Source organism: Oryctolagus cuniculus, chromosome 4, assembly GCF_051225735.1.
Source record: "Oryctolagus cuniculus isolate XC-2025 breed Fujian yellow rabbit chromosome 4, ASM5122573v1, whole genome shotgun sequence".
Classification (NCBI taxonomy): Eukaryota; Metazoa; Chordata; class Mammalia; order Lagomorpha; family Leporidae; genus Oryctolagus; species Oryctolagus cuniculus.
Window position 1 is genome coordinate 25,128,246 of NC_142870.1, and position 24,528 is coordinate 25,152,773.

The following is a 24,528-nucleotide window of genomic DNA, read 5'->3' on the forward strand; positions in this document are numbered from 1 at the left end:
AGATGTATAATTTGGGACATGCTCATACTGACTTGCCCCAAGTAGTGGAGTTGGAAGCATACCAGGGGATTCCAATTCAATCCCATCGAGGTGGCTTGTACCAATGCCATCTCACTGTCCCAGGTGATCAATTTCAGTTCACAGTTGGTCATGGTGGAGGGACTGGGAGTCAAAGGGAGCACATAGACAAGTCTAGTACCTGCTAACGCTAACCGATAGAATAAATAAAGGGGAGAGTGATCCAACATGGGAAGTGAGATACTCAGCAGACTCATAGAATGGCAGATGTCCTAAATAGCACTCTGGCCTCAGAATCAGCCCTAAAGGCATTTGGATCTGGCTGAAAAGCCCATGAGAGTATTTCAGGCATGGAAAGCCAAGACACTCTGGCAAAAGATCTCTGTGAGTGAGATCCCAGTGGAAAGAACAGGTCATCAAAGAAGGAGGTACCTTTCTCTGAAGGGAGGAGAGAACCTCCACTTTGACTATGACCTTGTCTAAACAAGATAAGAGTCGGAGAACTCAGAGGGCTTCCATAGCCTTGGAAACTCATGACTGGAGCATAGGGAGATTACTGATGCCATAGACAGGAGTGTCAATTGGTAAAGTCAACAACAGGAGTCACTGTGCACTTACTCCTCATGTAGGATCTCTGTCCTTAATGTGCTGTGCATTGAGATTTAATGCTATAACGAGTACTCAAACAGTATATTTCACTTTGTGTTTCTATGGGGTGCAAACTGTTGAAATCCTTACTTAATGCATACTAAACTGATCCTCTGTAAAAAAAAAAAAAAAAAAAGAAAGAAAGAAATTATCAACTCCCAACTTGACTCTCACTGGGATTAAACATGACAATAGGTCTGCTCTGATTTCATCATCATTTAAAAAAAATCATCTATTATTTTTCACTTTATGTTTCTGTGTGGGAGCAAACTGTTGAAATCCTTACTTAATGTATACTAAGCTGATCTTCTGTATATTAAGATAATCGAAAATGAATCTTGATGTGAATGGAAGGGGAGAGGGAGTGGGAAAGGGGAGGGTTGTGGGTGGGAGGGACGGTATGGGGGGGAAGCCATTGTAATCCATAAGTCGTACTTTGGAAATTTATATTCATTAAATAAAAGTTTAAAAAAAAAGATTACTCTAGATTGTTCTAGTGGATACAATTATTGGCAGGAAAGTCTGAGACAGAGATGGAGTTGTGAAGAAGAAAGCAATGAGGAGATGTGATATGAGAAAAACTTGACCTGCCATCGCTGCCTGTGAGCACAGCAGAGAACAATGACCTAAGGACTGCGAACAGCCTTTAACAGCTGAAAAAGGCAGGGAATTGAGGATCCCTCCTAGAGCCTCCACTGAGGAACAGAGCACAGCTGACATTTGATTCTACCCAGCAAGGCTCATTTCAGACCACTGACATTCATAATGGTTAAGATAATAAATTTGTGTTACTTACAGCAACTAAGATTGCTGTGAATTGATTATTGCAGCAGGAGGAAACTAACACAGCAAACAAAGTTCAAAGGCTTACATTGTTCTTAAGCCTCAAAATACATGATTGGAAGATCAAAGGGATTAAAAAAAGAGAACAAAGTTCACAGTAATAGCAGAAGATTTTAACTGCTCTTACTCTACAGACAGCTATCCACAAATTGCAGCACAGACAGAACACAAGATATTTTCACCCATTCCACAAGAAAATCAGCATCTCATAGAACCATCTGCATGATCATATTCATTACACCACTATTCACAACATCTAAGACATGGAATCACCCTAAAGATTCATCAATGAATGAACAGATCAATAAAATGGGATATATACACACAACCAATAAACATATCAGACATAGCCAATCTTTAAGTGAGGGAAACCCTGCCACTTGGCAAAACTTGCATGAATCTGGCTCACTGTGCTAAGTGAAACAAAACAGGTAAGAAAGACAAGTTGCACACAATCTCACTTAAATATGGAATCTAATAAAGAACTCATAGAAGAAAAGAGTAGGATGATGGCTAACAGAAGCTACAATGAAAGGGAAAAAAGTTTCAGACAGAAGGAAAGAACAAGCTTTGAGATTTGTTCTACAGTTGGGTGCAGTCAATAATCTGTGCATTTCAAAATAAGAAGTAGTAAATTTCAAATTCTTTATCAAAAATTGCAGTTAAGCAAGATGACAGCTATTTTGATTACCTTAATTTAATCACTCCATATTGTATACAAATATCAAAATATTGTATTCTACAAATGCATATGATTATGTTTTCAATTACAAATCCCAATTAATTTTTAAGAACGTTTTGCATCCTATGTATATCTAGTTTTTTATTATTAAACTATAAATTTAAAGATAAAATTATAGTACATGATTCCACATAAGCAAACTTTTTAGAAATGCAAACTAAATTATGAAATAAAAAATAGATAGATGCCTAGGGATGAATATAAAAGGAAGGATAAATTACAAGGGGCTTAAGAAGAGTTAAGCACAATAGATATTTGTTCTGATGATTGCAGTGGATTGGGAATGTAAATATATGTCAAACTTGATCACATTTTATAATTTATAAGAAAGCACCTCATTAATGGATATTTCAATAAAAAATAAAATAGAGATTGCTTATTTTCTAATTATCCTTACATGTGTATATTTTATCAAAAAATTGATCAAGTGAGAAAACTCAATTTCAACAATATTAGTGGGAAAATATATAAATGTTTAGTTAAAATAACATTTATTTTTAAACAATGATTTACTATAGGAAAAGCCTTATTGTTTAAAAATAAACACTTATTTTCCAAATACATTTCCTAGTCAGATCCTAATCCACATGGAGGCAACAACTATCTCAGAAATGTTCAGAGAATTCTCAAAACATAGTTTTATAAAATATTTTAACCTTCTTCATATGAAAAATAGCATAATTTTTGTGAGCATTACTGCAAAAATTTGCCTCAGAATAGTTAAGCAGAAAAACAGACCAGTGTCTAAAACTCGAAGGTGAGAGAAGAATGCATCTGTGATCAAGAGAAATTACTACTTTGCTAGAAATCAATCCTTGAAAAACAGACCATTCTCAGTACTTCTTACATTAAATTACGCATGTTATTAAAAGACCACAAGAGCATTAATTCATCTAGCAACATAGTCATTTGTCCCATTGTTTTCTATCTAGCTGAAATCACTGATAACTAAAATCGTGTCATCAAATATTAGCATTTCACATTAATTTGATTTGTTTCTCCTCTATCATTATTTAACATTTAAATGCTTGTTTAATTTGATTTAAACCTTGTTGATCCGAGTCCCTTAATATAACAGAAGCTGTGTTTCATTCATGTTTGTGTCTGTTATCATGTATTACAAAACAAAACTTACAAGGTGGAGCTAGTGTAGATTTTTAAATCGTTTACATGAGGTTTTTAAATATAAATAAACAGAGCACATAGAACTTAGTTTAAATTTTTATTCTTTTCATACCAACTCATATGCAGCCATGCATGAGGACAATTCTGAAGTTTCAGGCATCTGATAAATATGGATATGCTGGATTAAAAGTATGTTTAAATGTTTGAGTATGAAGCCCCAGGAGTCTCTTTCATCACTCTTATTGTTTTATAATTTAGGAAAATGAAGTCTCTAAGTTGCTGGTCATAAGAACCATTATCACTGGTCCTCAAACTACAAGACCAGCTAGTACCATTCTAGTAAAAGCATTCACATATGAGTCACTTTACCTTACTGTTTCTCGAAAATAATAACAGTGCTCATTTCTCATGAAGTCTATTTTCTCTGCTTTTCCAAAAATTGTCATTTATGTATTTTTATTTATTTAAAAGACATAGCAACAGAAAAATAACGAGATATTCACACACCAAATGGCTGCAACAGCTGGAGCTAGGCAAGGCAGAAATTGGAAGCCTAATGCTCCATCTCAGTTTCTCTTGGGGGTGACAGCAACACAAGTGCTTGAGCCATCACCTGCTGCCTCCCAGTATATGCGTTAGCAGGAAACTGGATTTCTAAGTGTTTCTAAGACTCAAACCAGACACATTGATACATGCAGTGTAACTGACTGGGCCACAGCAACTGCCCTACCACCACTTCTCTGTCTGGCAATAAAAATTCAGTAACACTACAGAACAGACATTTTAGTGAAATCTCCACCATCCAGGGGGATGCAATCACATCTCTGCAGCAAGGCCTGAGCCACAGTCCCTAGAAGCAGGCTTTCTTTCATGTTTGTTCTTCCTTGCATACTCTTCTTCAGCCCTATGAAAACCTTTAAACTTTTCTGTTCATCTTCATAGTTGCAATATCATAGCTTAATGAATATATATATATATATTAAACTTCCTTTAAAAACAGTAAAAAAGAAATTCAATAAAACCCTATGATATGTCTAATAAATTTAAAAGTATTTTACAAAATGTAAAGACAAAAACCCTAATATTGCTTCATAAGAGAATATATTGTCTAGTATCCTTTTTTTGAACAGTGTAAAAAAGCCGGAAATACTCTAAGGGCTTGTCCACCAAAATAATTGGGTGCTTTCTGATAGAAATCATGTCATGTCTCCCTTACGTGTTTCTTCACTTACATTCATATTAAATGAAGGAAAATAACAAAATTTGGTTTACATATATAAATTTAAGTTTAAAGTCATTTAAAATATGACTTTCTTTTTTTTTTTTTTTTTTTTTTTGACAGGCAGAGTGGACAGTGAGAGAGAGAGACAGAGAGAAAGGTCTTCCTTTGCCGTTGGTTCACCCTCCAATGGCCGCCGCGGCCGGCGCACCGCGCTGATCCGATGGCAGGAGCCAGGAGCCAGGTGCTTTTCCTGGTCTCCCATGGGGTGCAGGGCCCAAGCACCTGGGCCATCCTCCACTGCACTCCCTGGCCACAGCAGAGGGCTGGCCTGGAAGAGGGGCAACCGGGACAGAATCCGGCGCCCCGACCGGGACTAGAACCCGGTGTGCCGGCGCCGCTAGGCGGAGGATTAGCCTAGTGAGCCGCGGCGCCGGCCTAAAATATGACTTTCTGGGAAGTTGCCCAATAGCAAGTAAAGTCAGCAATTTGTGATAGAAGCAAAATGCCTTCCATTGTTGACTACCTTTTCTCAGCTTTTTCAATTGTCATTTCCATGAATTTCTCAAAAAACATAACCTACAAATATGTAAATTAATATTGTTTACTTGTGTTAATTCTTAAAAAAATATTTCTTGCTAAAGGCACTAGCAAGAGAAAATGCATTTTGTTTCATGGTTCCTTGCATTCTATCAACATTACTGCATGAGAAATTCTCTAACAGAAATGTTTTATCAATAAAACTATCCCATATATACTGGTTAAAAGAGATACGTCTTTTCAAGCATCAGCGTCTCCAGCTTAGTGATTCACTAATGTTTACTGAGAATGATGTTAAATTACATCATTTTTAAATAACATTCATACCAAATTATTTTAAATTTCCAGGCAATAGGTTAAGGAAAATTGTGAAGGCTTAATTTGCATTAGCTATCTCACTTAGTTATCTCAAATAGTTATTTTTTTTTTTTATTTTAGCAACTCTTTTTATACTGGATGTCTTTTTCAGACAGCAAGCACAGTATGACAAAAGTTACTACTGATACATTTTACTATATTCATAATATTATTTCATATCTTATGAGGATGAAAAACTATTCAACAAAACAAATTGAGTAGTAAATGAAAACATGCACTGCATATGTGCCACATAGTGCCACATATTTTATTTAAAAATAATAAATAGCTATTATTTTAAAAAATAGACAAAAATCTAGAAGATGTTGAACAGTAACTACAACTAATGTAGTATAACCAATACTGTGTTAGGGTTAAATGTTGCAAATAAAGAAACTCACCATTTTCATGAAAAAAAATATAAGACACTTTAATATACCAAATTATGAAATGTCCCATATCATCCACTAGATGTCTCTAATAACTGATTTTTAATAGTTAACAATCCTTTGAAAGCTACACGTGAAATACCAAAAACATGAACTAAATACGTACCTTAATATTCATATAAAATTACTGCTCTTTAAAGAGATACAAGTGCTTCAATAAAGATACAAATTAAAAATCACTTACATTCAATGTCAAGGTACATGCTTTTTTGGTGCCCTCCAATTCTGCTTGCAGCTTCACAGTCATATCTGCCTGAGTCTGACAACTTCACCTCTTTCATATGCAGTGATGAGCTTCCATGGTGGCCTTTGACTTCAATACGGCCATCTGGGCTCTGTTTGCATCAGTTCAAGAAAAAAAATATGCTTGTTAGTGCAAAATGATGACCAAACATATGATGTTTATTATACATTTATGAATGAAAATAAACTCATTCACACTTAATTTTTCCCAACAGTAATATTTCTGTATTTTTGATTTACTGCTTTCAGCTTATCCATTTTATCGGCCCACTGGCTTACAGAAATGTTGACATGTAGTAAAAACCTGTAAGTATATCTTAGCCATATTTTTAATTTAATCTGATCTTTGTCTTTTTACATATTTAAAATTCTTTCTTATTAACAATACTTATACACATTTACAGGGTCCAATGTGACATTTCAATGTATGTGTATAATGTGTACGGATGAAATCAGGTGATCTTTGCATTTTAAAAACCTGCATGTTTTAAATGGAAGAGTTTTGTTGGCTTCCAATTACATTCCTTGTGGTTATGAGAGAGCAATCTTGCTGCTTCACGGTCTCTAACCTACCAATGAAAATTACATTCCTCAGGAACTTTGACTACATATTCTGCCTTTCGAAGAAGTATATAAAGATGTATGACAAATAAAGCAAGTTGGGAAAAGTCTCAGTTTTCATTTTTGAAAGAGGACAGTGGAATTGCATAAAAGCGTAATTTGCACAATAATTACCATACATAAAGTATTAGACATAAGCATCACCATATAAGTTGTTCTTTGTGAGTCAATGGAAACAATGTGAAGATAATTATCACTCCAGAAATGTTGGCTCAGATCACAGAATTGCTTATCACCCAATAGTTTTTATTTCTGGGGCCGGTGCTGTGGCGCAGTGGATTAAAGCCCTGGCCTGCAGTGCTGGAATCCCGTAAGGGCACCGGTTCAAGTCCCAACTGCTCCACTTCCCATCCAGTTCTCTGCTGTGGCCTGGGAAAGCAGTGGAAGATGGCCCAAGTCCTTGGGCCCCTGCACCTATGTGGGAAACCCGGAAGAGGCTTTGGATCAGCTCAGCTCTGGCCATTGAGGCCATTTGGGGAGTGAACCAGTGGATGGAAGACATCTCTCTGTAACTCTGTCTTTCAAATAAATATAATAAAATCTTAAAGAGATTATATTTCTAATAGCAACTACTGTTTAACATAATTATCATAACTAAAATTGTTTTCTTAACTTATTTAAACACTTTTATGGCAGCCATATTAAAACAAAGACACTTTATCTGTTTGATTTTACTTTGTAAAATGAGGAAACATAACAATTTAGTGTTTAATAAGTAACTCAAAACAAACATTTTACTATTATTGTATTGATTATCTTCAGATTTTGAGGTTTTGGTGCCTTAATGAAATACTTGCATGCCATGCAAAAATACATAAGAATAAAATGGCCAGCAAATTCTATGGGAATAAAATTCAAATAAATTTTAATTTCATGCATGCATGAATTTCAATTTCAATACATGCAATTTGTATCAATAAAGACCCAAGTTTAAGTATTATCAATTTATTCTCCTTTTTTTAAAAAAAAAGGATTTATTCATTTATTTGAAAGGCAAGTAGACAGAGGAAGAGACAGCAATCTTTCTTTTGTTGGTTTACCCTATACAGCCACAACAGCAAGGACTTAGCCTGGTTGAAGCTGGAGGCCTGGAACTTCATCTGGGTCTCCCACATAGGTGGGAGGGGCTTAAATACTTTGTCCATCTGCAGCTGCCAGATCAGAAGTGCAGCAGCTGGGACTCAAACAGGTGTCCATATTGATGCTGACATCGCATTAGCGACTTAAACCGCTGTACGATAATGCCAGTCTCAATGTGCTCTCTTTATTCATATCCAAAGGCTATTTCAAAACTAGTTTTAAAATATTAAGCTGATTTGTAGGATAACATGATTGTTTTTGTTTATTTTATTTGTGAATATACTTAAAATAATAGTATTGAATCAGTTGTACTTTTTTTACTTTCTTTTTTTTACACAAAAATGGTCTTAAAAACAAACAACTAAGATAAACATTTTTAGGCCACAATATGTTCTCCAACTCCTGCATATTGCTAAAATAAGAAAAAGTGGTTTTAAAGAAGGCATTTCCTTTGCTATTTGTAAGGCGTTCAGTTGACAAACCTATTTAATTAATTAAAGAAAATCACAAAATATTCAATATTTCATAGAAGCTAAAACCAGAATAAGTAAAACCCAAAGCCCAATAATCATTTTTTATACAAGCTAACTACCTTTCCACAGCTAAGTGGCTGTTCTTTGGTCCTTCTTTTACTGCACCCATATTCATGGATTCACCCTATTAAACTAGACTCCATTTTTTAAGCATTGACTTCTCTCAGGTCTCATGGCACCCACTGTGCCTGGTTTTCGCGGTTTTCCCTGTCTGCCTACTTCTTGCCATGGAGTTCCCCAGTATTCTGTCCTGGTCTCTGTTTTCTTGCCATACTCTGGTCTAAGGAACTCTCAACACACATACAACCTGAGGATCTTTGAACATGCCTTCCTCAGCTAGCTCACCTTTTCTCTGGAATCTAAGAATCAAATAACCTTACTACAACGTATGGCCATTTAATAAGTATCTCAAAAGGATCTGAAATCAATTCCCCTTCACCCAGCATAATCTGTTCTTTCCATGAATGATATTAGTAATTTCCCATGCTCCATGCTCATTGCTGCAGTCTTTGATTAGCTGCTGAAAATTTATTTACTACATACGGAGAAATCTGTCATCTTGTTCAATATTATCATTTTCCATTTCAGTAACTGTATTTATGTCAGTCTCTCTGTTCTCTGCTACACCTGCTCAAGGTATTGTGGCTGAGATTGAAATGTACTGGCAGGGTCCTCTGGAATTCCAGAGAGCAATCACACTTTTAGGTTGAATGTGACTGCAAAAGATTCCTTGACTTTGCAAAATCATTGACATTCTGTTATTCCCCATGTCCCTTTAACAAAAACTATTCCAGCTGCATTTCTAACTTTGTTTGTAACTACTTATACTGCCCCATATTTCCTGTGCCTTCCATCTCCCCTGTTCACAGACCCATCTCAAATGCTTTACCCTTTGTACCTTTGATATTTACATGGCAAGATGCAACCCTCTATCCTTTAATTTATTGGTCAAATATTAACTTATATCTAAATAGCTCTTGATTGCATACATAAATAATTATGTCTCCAACAGACTCTATGCTGTTTGTGGGAAACATTGCTTTTTACTAAAGTCTTGTTTGAACTCGAGATTTCACCTTGTATTATTATATTATAGCAGAGCAAATGGGATAAAAATTTCATAGCATTTCATGTAAAAGGAATCCACAGTAGCCCTGGGACAGAAACATTTTATTCTAGTATTTTCATAAAGCAAATAGGTATGTTTCAATTTATATTTAGTTAAGTAAAGAAAAGGGAATCTTTCTTTATTTTTATCTTTTAAATATTTAAGAATTATACATATTATTGGAGTACATTGTGATTTTTTGGTATATGTATACATAGTGTAATGCCTGTAGGTTTACATAAATTCATCTGTTCAAACATTTTACATTTGCTTATGGTGAAATCACCCAATTCAAATCCTTTAATTTGTTTTTTTTTTAAAGAGAAATTTACAATATATTAACACATCATTTATTTTTTTGTTACTGGTTAAAAGCTTAATTATCTTCATTAGAAAGTCACAACAAGATATGCCATAAATAGCACAAAGCAATTTCTTCCTTTGTATGAGACAAATTATTGTGCTTTCACAGTATTGAAAAGTGAATTTGAAGGTTGTGCTTTTCTTCCTTTGAAAATAAACATGTCTTCTTTTTATCTCTCAGATATGGACTATTTTTGACTTGTGAAAAATTATTAGTGTTTGTAAAACAGAGATGCTATTAGTTAAAATGTTGATATGTGAAAGTTTTTGTTAATGTTCTAAAATATTAAAATAATTTATGAACAAACATTTTTGGAGAGTATGTGATTCCTTGGCAAGTTATAATTCATGTTTGGACTTAACAGTGACTTTGTAATAATGCTCAATGTGCGTCCATTCAAATAGTTACATTAAAAGACCAAAGTCATCCCTTTACATATCTGACATTCTAAAGGACATCTCTCTCTCTGTGCTACAAAAAGGCATTACGTACATCTGAAAGAAAATTCATTTATCTCTTGGCCTTGGTTCAACACCTACTGAAGATTCATTTAAGGCACCTGATATTTGATTGAGACAGGTAATGGGCATTTTAGCTGTCTATCTAGTATTTCCAAGTTCTATCACTGAATTAAGTAAGATGATTAGAGAGCAAAGTGTCTGGCTGTACATTATAATTCTTATCCTTTGTAGAAATGCACTACCTGAAATTTGATTTGATGTTATATTCTTTGCCTTTCTAGAAGGTCAATTTAAGAACTGCTTATTTGAATCATATTTTAATAGTTTTAAAAAACACCTATGCTTAAAACTTAATGTCTTTTCCTGAATTTCTTGTTGAAGAAACTATGTTGCATATAATTTCAACATACATTTTATTTTGGTAATTTTATTGTTGTATAACTAAAATTTTACAGTGTGTAATGTTTATATGTTATCTTTTTAAACTTACATGACAAAACATTTCTTGCAAAATTTCGAATTCTAGGGGCCAGTGCAGTGACACAGAAGCTTAAGCTGCAACCCGCAGCACCGCTATCCCATAAGGGCTGCATTCGCGTTCCCGCTATTCTACTTCTGAGCCAGCTCTCTGCTAATGAGCCTGAGAGAGCAGAGGCGGATGGCCCAAGTGCTTGAGATGCTGCACCCATGTGGGAGATGTGGATGAAGCTCCTTGGCTTTTTCAGCCGTGTGGGGAGTGAACCAGCAGATGGAAGATCCCTCTCTCTCTCACTTGCTTTCTCTCCCTCTTCCCCCCTCCTCTTCTTCCTCTGTATAATCCGCCTTTCAAATAAATAAATACATTTTAAAAATAATTGAGAGTTTTACTCTAGTACTCAGACATTTTGGATAACTGATATTATTTAGCTTTTTTCATTACACTGCAACCTTGAACATTTTTGTAGTTATTGACCCCTTCAGTATTTTCAGACAATTATGGATCATATCCTCAACATTAGTGTGTTTTTGTGACAATTTTATCTACAATAAGCAGTCACTACTGAGGAAACAGTGACAAGCAAATGCAATAGTTTCGACCTTTGAAGCACTAAAGTTTAACAAAGGAGACAGACATTAATTTTAAAATATGATACAGACATTTCGCAAAAAGTGCCATGTGGGAATACCAGATTCCTTTAGGGGTAAGTAATTATGTTCCTTGAAAATCATAAGTGTGTATTAAGATCTGAAAATGTAAAAAGGTGATGTTGAAGAGAAATCCAGGCGGATGCACCCAGGGGATTTAGGAAAGAACTGAGAAAGGCCAGGCAAATACACTGAGGAGACGAAGGCTTGCAGGCTTTCCTGATGTTGGACTAGTGAACACAGACTGAACACAGACCTTAAAAAAATGCAGAAACACACAACATGTGTACCTAACATTACACCCCTACATTTTACTGGAATAGTTGTTTGTGTCATTTTTTAAAAGATTTATTTATTTGTTTGAGAGGTAGGGTTACAGAGAGAGAGGGAAAGACAGAGAGAAAAGTCTTCCATCCTTTGGATAACTCGGGGTCTCCTCTGCGGGTAGAGGAGCCCAAGGACTTGGGCCATCTTGTGCTGATTTCCCAGGCCATAGCAGAGAGCTGGATCAGAAGGGGAGCAGCCAGGACATGAACTGGCACCCAAATGGGCTTAGAGGCTTAGCCCACTATGCCCCAGTGCTGGCCCCTGTTTGTCGTTCTAATTGCCTTACTTCTCTCCCAAAAGTCAATTAAGACAATTTCAAATACCTTGATGTAAAGAAGAAACATAACTGCTAACAATGGAAGTGAGAACATACACATTCTCTAAAAGTTATTAGCATTAATTTATCTCGACTAACATCAAAAATTGTGTTAATATCGTGTTAAGTTGACCAGTTCTTTCAGTGATATCAAGAATTTAAGTTTCGCTTCCCTCTTTATAACACTCCTACCTTTACTATTAGCATTATTTCATTTTCTGCTGGGCTTGCTCTCAGTTTCCTAATTTTTGTCCTACTTTGATTTCATGAGCTGATCTTGTTCAATTACCCTTCCTTCTGCAAGTGCAAATTGATGTACTAAGGGTCTTATGTGCAATATAAGTTCTTAACATAAGTAATGTCTTCACTAGTTCCTAGTGTTAATTTTGTTTCCTTGAATATGCAATTAATATTTTGTTCAAAAACAAAAATTGAATGTAATGATTATAACAATAAGTGGTATTATAAGTCTTCTAAATATTTTACATTTATGAGTTCATATCTCTCTATCACTATGAAGTTTAGATTAATATCATTTTTATTTTAAGATGAGAAAATGGAGGCACAGAAATATTAAACAGCATTCTAATGTCTCTAAGTCTCTTAGCCTTTAAGTGACAGAAGGTGGATATCCAAGCTGCCTGGCAATGAAGGTATGTTCTGAATTAGTTTTGCTATCTGGACATGCTCCTGAGTCACAGCTATGAGGATAAATTACACATTGCACCACGGTCACCTGACAGGCATTGTGCTGGCTTCTAGGAACAGAAACCATGGACAAGAAAAGAAAAGAAAAACCCATGGTTTTTCAGGTCAAAGGGCTTAGTCCAAAAATGACAAATTATAATAAATGTAGGTGTAGATGAAATTCAGGAAGAAAATCTAAGACAACCTACAGAGATGAAGAGTTTCTTGTTCCGAAGACCAGGTTATGATGACAAGCCAAGCACTAACAGGGCTACATAATTTTCAGAGCCCACTGCGAAACAAAATAAGGTGTTTTCTGTTTAAAACTATTATAAATTTCAAAGTGACAACAGCAGTCCAGTAAACCAAACACTGGGACTTTCTAAGTAGGGGATCCTGTGGGACTGTATAGATTGCACACTTGCAGTTTCTTCTGGTCAGGCACAATGGAAGGAAAATTGTAAGGAAATGGAATCCAGAAATCTATGCAGGAGGTAGTTGTAGTATCTAGTACATGACTGGACAGACCATAGTGATGAAAGAAAGATGGAAACCTATATTTCCATGTTTCTGCCTTGAATTCCTATATAAGAAATATTATCTATCATTAGTGAAATCTCATATGTACATAAAATTATTCATTGGTATGCATGTATTCATACTTTATGTAACACAGCATATTTTAATATTTTCATAATTCCATCATTATATATTCATTCAGTACCTTGAAACTAACAACTAAAATTAAAATTTTGTGATAATAATAAAAAAACAGAATAAATCTATTGGAGTTTTTTTTGCTTCAAAAATGAGATTAGGTGTATTTCAACTGAAAATTGTCGAAACATAGGTTTACAGAAAGTGATCTGAATATTTTATACTTCTGCAGTGATAAGCTGACTACTTTAAGTCTAACACAAGAGTTAAGGCCACCAACTGCAGAACCAGTATGAAGAAGGTTACCCTCCTGGCTGTGAGAGCTGAAAAGGAAAAATTACTTAGCTGAAAAGAGAAAAATTACTTAACTAGACCTCAATTTCCTTTTTTGCGTAATGGGTATAATAAGAGTACCAATTTCATAGGGCTTCTGTGCTGATTAAATGAATCAATATTTGTAAATAGATTAACATATGATCAGCTGGCGCCGCGGCTCAATAGGCTAACCCTCCGCCTGCGGTGCCGGCACACCGGGTTCTAGTCCCGGTTGGGGCAGCAGACTCTGTCCCGGTTGCTCCTCTTTCAGTCCAGCTCTCTGCTTTGGCCCGGGAGTGCAGTGGAGGATGGCCCAGGTGCTTGGGCCCTTCACCCGCATGGGAGACCAGGAGAAGCACCTGGCTCCTGGCTTCAGATCAGCGTGGTGTGCCGGCCACAGCGGCCATTGGAGGGTGAACCAATGGTAAAGGAAGACCTTTCTCTCTATATCTCTCTCTCACACACTGTCCTGTCTGCCTGTCAAAAAAAATATGATCACTACTTGAAAGTTTGTAAGTACCACCTTTTTTAAAAAAATATTTATTTTACTTGAAAGTCAGAGTTACAGAGAGGCAGAGGCAGAGAGAGAGCGAGAAAGAGAGAGATCTTTCATCTGCTGGTTCACTCCTTAAATGACCACAATGGCCAGAGCTGCACTGATCCAAAGCCAGGAGCCAAGAACTTCTTCCGGGTCTCCCACGTGGGTGCAGGGGCCCAAGCACTTGGGCCATCTTCTACTGCTTTCCCAGATCACTGCAGAGAGCGGGATTGGAAGTAGGGCAACTGGGACTTGAACTGGCACCCACATGGGATGCCGGCACTGCAGGCGGCGGCTTTACACGCAATGCCACAGCGCCGGCCCCTGTAGGTAACACCTGATTACTTGATATAAGCATTAGTTATATGTCTTTATAAAACTCTATTTCTTCATGATTTATAAAAACACTCTTCATATATTCTCTCTCAAATGGAATAATAACTCTCCAATCCACTACTTAATCAACAGAGCATTATCACTGCTAGAGGTTTCTTACGATCCTATGTAACACATGCAAATTATTTAAATTTTTTTATGAATTATATGCAATATATTAATAAAGAAAAATATAATTTGTGCTAAGAACTACTTTAGGAAAGGAAAATGACTATTGATAAATAATAAACATTTTATATATTCCCATGTCTGTTATATCATATTATTTATTATGATCACACCTTACTACTGAAGGTTTAACAATTAAAGCAGAATAATGTGAATGTTTTGTAGTATGTCTGATGTTAGTTTTAGCATAACTCTGATTATTCTGAGAAACTCCTTTTTTTGTGAGTGTGTGTGCATGCACAATTTTAACAGAAGTGGAAGGTAAAAATATTTGCTAAGATAGTTCTTTTCAAAATTCAGGAAATATGAATTGAAGAGGTAAGTATGGGCTAGAGTTGATAGGCAGGCCTAATAAAGTCACACTGATTCATTGCTTTATAAAGTTTAGAAATAGGCAATAATAGGTTAATTTCAAAGTCCCAATTTTCCTGTATATCCTTCATAATGGAAAAGAAAGATAGCAAGAACAACCATCTATTTCTAAATCAATAAGAAACGATGCCAAGAAGATACTCAGATCTAAAAATGACATCGTATCTTGAGGTGAAATTTTGCTTCGTATCATACAACAATGAAAACACAGAGCAGCGATCGGAAAGAATGAGGCAAATTATATCCCCAAATCCCTACTACTCAACATTTATTACAACCTGGTCAGATGTCTTGTGATGATTGTGTCACATAATTGAACTCACCTTGTGAACACTGATATCATGTTATTAAATCATATTTCTCTGAAGAAATGTGAACAATCTCTAATACGTTCTGACTGCCCTATTTTGAGGCATAGAGGAAGCTACAGATCATATCCTTCAATGTTTTTTTAAATTTAAAATCTAAAATAGTTTGCTCTTTAATATACAGATAAAATCCATATTGGCCAAGAGATGAATTACAATATACCAATATTAGAATTAGAATGATAAATGGTCAATAGCAATTGAAGCTAAGTGGTGTTTACACAGGTATGTCAAAAAGCTCACGGAAAATGAAATGAAATTAACAGATAGGTTTTCAAAAATTGAAATTCATGCATTCATTTTGTCTTTTAAAAGTTCTAAAAAGACATATCCTAAAATATATACCTAGTTGGACAAATGTTTTTGCACGAAAATACACATTTTAAATAGAGTTTTCCATTCTCAAATATGGAATTTTGTTATAATATTTTACAGTTTTTCTTTTGTTAAAAATTACATTTCATCATGGAAATTTCTAAAACAGGATGTCCCCAATGCACTCTGTTTCTGCAGCCTGTTTTCTGAATCTCAAGAATATTTGCAGCAGATTAGAACCCAGATTCAAGTCTGTAATTGTGCTGCCAGAGCCAACTTACACACCCATAAATATTTTTTGTGGAAAGCCATTGAGGTTTTGATGACATTTATTTTGGAGCGTTATGATTGTAGAAATTGAGTAATAAACACTATTTAATTTTGTTGCTTTGCCCACATATGGTGAAGATTAAATGAGATTACACAGGCTTGGTGCTAGGTACATGATAAATATAAGAATCAATAATGTAGTTAGTTCCTAGTATCTAAGAAGTATGATAATCTAGTTTAAAGTATAGATAAATGAGAGATTAAAAAGAGTACAATATTCCACTAGGAGGCAGAACAACAGTATCTTATGAAGTGCTTATAAAATAGCTGTTACATAGTATATATTAATTAAATGTTAACTAGAGTTGTTATTATTGTCTTTTGTATGATTTTATCTAAATCCTCACCTGGCACTCTATAGAGCTTAGGTCAAATATCTCGTTCTCCTAGGGATTGATGTGCTGCTCATCATATTACAAATTTTTGTGGTTCTGTGGTTGTTTAAGGGGAGAGTGTAAATCAAGTCTTTTTCAATCCATCATGCTTAGAAATTGTAAAAAGTATTTTAAAATGTCACTGATTTCACATTTATTGGCAAAAAATACAATGTGCTTACCATCCAGTAACAACATTTTGTCACAAAACACGGGATTCCTACAGTGCACAATACATCTTTACTAAGAGCATCACTTTTATTAGACTCAGACCATAAAAGTTAGAGTACTTGGCAAAGACCAGTGTGGTTTTTATTACTTTTAAAATAATCACATTATGCCAAGTATACACTTGTATTTATAAGTGTATAAGTTGTGTATAATTGTATAAGTTGTGTATAAGTGTATAAGTTGTGTACACAAGTATACACTTATATTTATGCCTTTGAATATGTAAGCTATTTCATATAATTGATGTGTATAATTACTGTCATATGTACAGGTAGTATTATAGCAAATGCATTTTCTTTTTTTTTAATATGGAGCTGCTGAGCAATTCATAGATTTTACATTGATGCCACATAACTACATATTAGTTGGGAATTTCAAGAAGATAAAAATATATCCATAAAACTGTGCTTTGAACTCTCCTATGGTTATCTTGCTGAACGACTCAAAGAATTAACATGATTAAATTAATGAAAGTTGACTGTACATTTATGTTAGACATGAACCTAAACGCCAAAAACTAACCACCAAACACCAAAAGACTAAAATCATAATTTTATTGTATCATTTTTGGTATACAGACATAAAAACAACCTAGTCTAAGAAGTGATACTGCAGGGGCTGGCTCTGTGGCGCTGTGGATACAGCAACCACCTGCACTGCCGGCATCCCTTATGTGCGCTGGTTTGTAGTCCCGGCTGCGCCATTTCTCATCCAGCTTTCTGATATGGCCTGGGAAAGCAGTAGAAGATGCCCCACCTGTGTGGGAGACCCAGAAGAATCTCCTGGCTCCTGGCTTCAGACAGGCTAAGCTCTGGCCTTTGCAGCCAATTGGTGAGTGAACTAGCGGATGGAAGACTGATCTCTCTCTATCTCTCTGTGCCTCTCTTTCTCTCTGTGTGTAACTCTGACTTTCAAATAAAAATAAACAAATCTTAAAAAAAAAGAAATGATACTGTAGACAACAAATTTAATGAGCTGCATTGAGTTGTTTTTCATTGCTTTTGCTTTTATTATTCTTTGTTGGTTTTGTCATAAGTAAACTAATTCTCCATAAAGTAAAAGCAAGTAGAATCAAAATCTGTAAAAGTATACATGAATTTCAAAATTTTGTGTAACAAAATAAACTTATTCTTAAATTCAATTTTCAAGAACTTCTTGAAGTAACTGTGAATATACAGTTACTTATTTATAGCTCTTAGAAATTAAAAAAGAAGGAACTCTTCAGAGAGGAACAAATAATTCCTATGACAAGCAGGCTTGGAAATGCTGAATTTTCCCCCCAAATGCAGGCATTTCTTAAAACTCTGCATTAGTATGGAATGAATGAAGCGATGTTAGAATCAGAAACCATAGAAAGGAGAAGATACAGCTTAATACAAGTCCAAACATATTAACATAATATAAAGCATCCTATATTTCTATATTACTTCCATTTCTCTAAAAGATGAAATGCAATTATAGGTCAGTAAGATTTACAAAGAATTTCATAGTGATGTATGTCAATCATTTGATGATTAAAAAAAGAAAACCTAAGAATCTTACCAGTAAAGAAAAATCTAGTGACAGGGATGCCAGAGAACCATGAGGTAGAAAGAGAAGTTGGAAATGTATATGGATCTTTGCTATTAAACATAAAATAATGAAAGACAGCCAGCCTTCATTGGGTTTCTAATTGTGTGTTAGGATAAGCAGTATGAAAATGACACTACCGAAGATATGGCTGTAAATTTTATGAGAGAGCATAAAAAATATATTATTTAGTAAAAATATGTACTATGGCATGATACTGACTAAATGTAACAGCTATGTTTCCAAAAATTTAGTAACTGATGGAGAAAGTCATAATAAGCCTTCATCTTCTCTTCTATAGCACATATTACTACAGTATGCATATCTGTTGCCTATACATCTGCCCCTCCTTTAATTCGGGATCAGATTTCTTTATTTATCCTAACATTTACCTAAATAAACTTCAATTTACATATAAATTAATTCTGAAACAATAAGCAATCAGCAAAAAAAAGGAATGTTCTATCACTTAAATATAAAGTAGTATTGTTCTTTATTTTTTTTCTTTTAAATATTTTATTTATTTTATTTTATTTTTTTATCTTTTATTTAATGAATATAAATTTCCAAAGTACGACTCATGGGTTACAATGGCTTCCCCCCCATACCGTCCCTCCCACCCACAACCCTCCCCTTTCCCACTCCCTCTCCCCTTCCATTCACATCAAGATTCATTTTCGATTATCTTAATATACAGAAGATCAGCTTAGTATACCTTAAGTAAGGATTTCAACAGTTTGCTCCCACACAGAAACATAAAGTGAAAAATAATAGATGATTTTTTTTAAATGATGATGAAATCAGATCAGACCTATTGTCATGTTTAATCCCAGTGAGAGTCAAGTTGGGAATTGATAATTTCTTTTTTTTTTTTTTTTACAGAAGATCAGTTTAGTGTACATTAAGTAAAGATTTCAATCGTTTGCACCCCCATAGAAACACAAAGTGAAATATACTGTTTGAGTACTCGTTATAGCATTAAGCCTCAGTGTACAGCACATTAAGGACAGAGATCCTACATGAGGAGTAAGTGCACAGTGACTCCTGTTGTTGACTTTACAAATTGACACTCCTGTTTATGGCATCAGTAATCTCCCTATGCACCAGTTATGAGTTTCCAAGGCTATGGAAGCCCCTTGAGTTCTCTGACTCTTATCTTGTTTAGACAAGGTCATAGTCAAAGTGGAGGTTCTCTCCTCCCTTCAGAGAAAGGCACCTCCTTCTTTGAAGACCTGTTCTTTCCACTGGGATCTCACTCACAGAGATCTTTTTGCCAGAGCGTCTTGGCTTTCCATGCCTGAAATACTCTCATGGGCTTTTCAGCCAGATCCGAGTGCCTTTAGGGCTGATTCTGAGGCCAGAGTGCTATTTAGGACATCCGCCATTCTATGAGTCTGCTGAGTATCTCACTTCCCATGTTGGATCACTCTCCCCTTTATTTATTCTATCGGTTAGTGTTAGCAGATACTAGACTTGTTTATGTGCTCCCTTTGACTCTTAGTCCTTTCATTATGATAAATTGTGAACTGAAATTGATCACTTGGAATAGTGAGATGGCATTGGCACATGCCACCTTGATGGGATTGAATTGGAATCCCCTGGTATGTTTGCAACTCTACCAATTGGGGCAAGTCAGCCCGAGCATGCCCCAAATTATACATCTCTTCCCTCTTTTATTCCCACTCTTATGTTTAACAGGGATCACATTTCAGTTAATTTTCAACACTTAAGAATAACTGTGTGATAATTACAGAATTAAACCAGTCATATTAAGTAGAACAGACAAAAAAAAAATACTATGATGGATAATGTATTAAGTTGTCCATAGTATTGTTCTTTAAATTTTGGTCTCAGTATTATATATTAACTCATATCACTCTGCTGGATATAGTAGAATTTGAAATCAATGCAAATATCCATGTAGTAAACCAATTAGAGTATTCCTTATATGGCTTAAGCTTTTTAAAGTGACTTTCATTTTGTAAGTTAAGGAACAGTGGGCTGTTCTATCTTGACTTTTCCCATGGAACCCAACAACTAACATAAATGTTCTCAGTTATTACTTACAAAATACCAGTCTTCAACCAAATAGATTTCACTACTACTGGTCAAGGATTCTTAATACATGTTAAAATATTTAAAAATTGTAGTAAGTACATCAAAAATTCGACAAAGTTTTCACTACATTTATGACTTGGAACACACAACCAGTATTATAAACAGATAAAGTACAGAGGAAAAGCTTGAAATGCCCAAGGAATGGTGTAGGCAATATGAAATTCAAATTGTCTAAAGTTAATTGTTCCTAATAGTAGAGTATGAAAAAAATAGGAAGTAACATGCATTGATACAGAAGTCTGTCATGTAAAGCATGTAGGTCCTGGCAGAGTTTTCAAAATGATAGGAAGTTACTGAATGCTTAGTAATAGAACTATGGTATTATGTGGCTTGTTGCAGGTATATCAATTTAACTTTTTATGAGAATTACAGGGGCAAGAGTGGATTCATTGCAACCTCTTAAAAAGCTATAGCAATTATCCAGGTAAGTAATGATGAAGACGTCAACCAAACTGGTTATGGGTGCTGAGCAACAATTGAATTAGGGATATAGTTAAAGTAGGTATAAAAGGGTTTGATAAAATGTTGAACATGGATAAAGCAATAGTCAATTCTAATTGCAGGAATTTCAAGTCAAATGACTCAGAGAAAGGAACCACTATTTAATGAGATTGGGATGATTAAAGGATAACCAGGTGTAGGACATTATTCAGAGTTGGTCCGGATATTACAGGTGTGTGTGTGTGTGTGTGTGTGTGTAATGGAACTTTCTGATTGAATCTGGGAGACTGGAATTCATTGGACAATAAATATAGTTAATATTTGACACAGAATTCAGTTGGCTATTAAAATCATGACAGTATACAAGAAAACCAAGGGAGAGGTTAGAGATGATAGGTTCAAGAATGGTTCCAAAAATAGAATGATTATTTAGCCACCAGTTAGAAGACAAAGAATGGTCTTTGGGCAAGCCAAGTTATAAGAGAAAAAGCAGTTGAGTGCACTTGCAATCGTATAACAAATATCAAATGGAAGAAATAGCTTGCTAGGTCACTACTACTGCTAGTCAAAAATAAAAAAAAAACAAACAATGAGAACTGATAACATTGTGAGGTTAAAGAGAACAAAGGTGGTAATCTCATGAGAGAGTTTCAGCAAAGTGATATGACCAAAGCATGACTGGAACATATTTAAGTCATAGTTAGAGGAAAAAAATTGAGAACAAATTTAAACAACCTATTCATTGGATTTTGGCATGAATAGAGGAAAGAGATCAGATGATATTTGATTTTCTATCTATCCATATTTGTATCTAGATATCTACCATCCTAACTACCTGTACACACTTAAATACAGACATATACATAAAGGATACGAGTATGTGTATCAAAAGAAATAAAAACTTTTTTGACTGTTAATGAGAATGCTCAATCAGATAGTGAGTATAGAAATTATATTGGAATGTAGTCTCTAATAAGTTAAAGAAGATGAGGACACGTATCTACATAAAATTTTCGATATCTATTAAAGGTAACATGTAAGTTCATCGATGAACATGTACAATGCAGTTAAAAGTTTATTTGATTGCTCTATAAAGTTAGAAGAGTAAATGTGTCATTAGATGATCTTTTTGGAGATAGAGAATGCTTGTAAGTTCTAAATAGAAGAAAATTCACAAAGTTGTTAATCTAAAACTGTAGTCAACAATTGTAGGCAACAAAATGGGTCTCATGCTCACTGTGAAGAAATATTATAAATGTTTTTGGTGGTAAATGTTTATCAAAAAATAAGGTTAAGAAAAAATATTACTTCCCACATATTAATAATGTTTCCCCCAGAAATATTAGTGTAAATGTTTGAACTGTCGCATAATCTTACAAAGATGAAATCTTATAAGGCTGATGACATAGATATTTTTTCAAAGAATATTATTATAATACAGTTCAAATTAATAGTCAATTAATAAATGATGTTTCTAGAAAATAACAATGACATTTTTATTTAACAATATTTTCTCAAAATTCTCTCAAAAATAGCTTGAAAAGGACATGTTCAATAAATGAATAGATAGCCTTGATGATCTTTGTTCAAGCTGCAAGCTGGAAAAGATTTCAGACAGTTGTAAATGATTCAAACTGCCCCCCTCAGCCTGTTTAGAAGCATCAAGGAAGATTTCTAATTCAGTTAATTACATTCTACCACCTGCATCAGAGTGGGAAAAGCAGAACTCATTTTGCATGTAGCCCAGCAGGGATGGATATTGTTGCTTTCATAGCATTAGGATAAAAAATGCATTAGGGAAATCTTAAAAATATCATTCAAATAAAAAAATTAAGAAAAGTTCTTTTTATCTGTAAAAAAAAGAAAAATGGGGAAAATATGATAAGGCAATGAAATTTACAAGTGCCTGGGTTTAGTGGTTTGCTTTTAGGCATTATTCTCCAGCATTGGGAAGTGACATTTTTCCTAAACTAATAGAAGAGATGTAGATGGTAAACAACACGAATCATTACTGGGCATCTTCAGTATATAGCTCCTTATTCTCTATCAAAGTTTTAGTGATTTTAAACATCTAAAAGGGAGACTTCGTCAAGTCTATGAGTATACAGTTCTTTACGAGGTTCAGATCTACATACTTGATGAAATTCTGCTACCCTGAGAATTAAAAAAGGTCTAATTGCTTATAAAACAGAAAGTTGGAGAAAAAAAAGATCATTTGAGATCCTGTAATGTAGCATCACATTAAGTGGAAAGATTTTCTTGAAAACATTGATGATTTTGCAAATTATGTAAAAGAAATTCAGGGAAATGAATATTTTCATCTGGAATTCTGTAATCACCCATCTCTGATCTCTGATTATTAGAAACTGCATCTTTGTAACATCAATCCTGCTATGAGATAGCCACCTACAAAAAGCACGAAATGTGTCTAGTTCAGGTGCATGAATGACTCTTAAAACAATTCAGAAAACTCATCATTACTGTTCTTCAGTTTTTTACTAAAACATTACATTATTTATTTATTTTCCATAGTAGGGTTATCATCCTCATTCTTCAGTTTTTTATCAGTTTGATGATCAAACACTAAAATTTCCAATAATTGCATCCCAGGAAGTAACTTTAAGGTTCAGTAAAAACGTACAAATAAAATTCCTCATAAAAGTAATAAAATGCACCTGTAAAAGATTTGCCCAGAAGTATGCCTACTTACAAAATTATATAAAAATAATTAGATGCTGTCTTTCATTGTTAAATGTAATGCTAAAAATATGCTTCACTTTTAAAAAAAAGTTATTGGAAACTCTACAGTATCCCTATTTTAAATAAATAGCTTGATTTTTTTCTTGCTTTGATTTTTTTGACAAAAAGGAAGTTAAAAAATCGTAATTGGCTCCTATAACAAAAAAGGCTGTCAGTTCATCATACCATTATATATTTCTTTAAGTTTTTTTTCTTTTAATTAGAAACTAAGAAGCCTCTGCAGCCTGGGAAAATTAACAGGAGACAGCCTATTGCCAGAGACTGAGTCTGCAATAAGCATCCCTTTGGAACCCGGTTGGACAAAGAAGTTTACTGGACAATTAATAGTGTACCAAGATCAGTCAAATCTACATGGTGGCTGTTTGAAAGCGCAATTCCATGCTCAAAATTGAAACTGTTGTATGAAAATTTTAAACATGATTTGATTCCATGTCCTCTCATAAATCTGTGAACAATAAGTCAGAAAAACAAAATTTTTCCGTTGTATTCCTTGTACATAGTGCATGCAAACATAACAGTAATCAATAATATCTGCTGATAAATTGACAAGTAATTTTAGGCCAGTGATAAAGGAAATATTTGGTCCATATGTTCTTACTACTTTTATTGTATTTCATTGTATTTTACAAAATTTATCCTCAACAAATGAAAAGGAAAAGCACAAGAATGACCCATGTAAAATTTAGATTTTATATATAGAAAGGATTTAAGAATTTTAGAGCTGAGATTTTCATGTGGTCTGAAAAATCCATTATCTTGAATGTTAGTAA

The 24,528-nt window shown here is 34.5% G+C and overlaps 1 protein-coding gene across 2 annotated transcripts in view; it reads right to left on the reverse strand.

The window, feature by feature from the left end:
• Positions 1-24,528, reverse strand: part of NCAM2 (neural cell adhesion molecule 2) — a 586,819-nt gene that overhangs the window by 170,080 nt on the left and 392,211 nt on the right. For both annotated transcript variants that reach the window (XM_051819201.3, XM_051819203.3), the window contains exon 9: positions 6,126-6,276. In XM_051819201.3, coding sequence (XP_051675161.1) covers positions 6,126-6,276 — 151 coding nt within the window. The remainder of the gene's footprint in view (positions 1-6,125; positions 6,277-24,528) is intronic.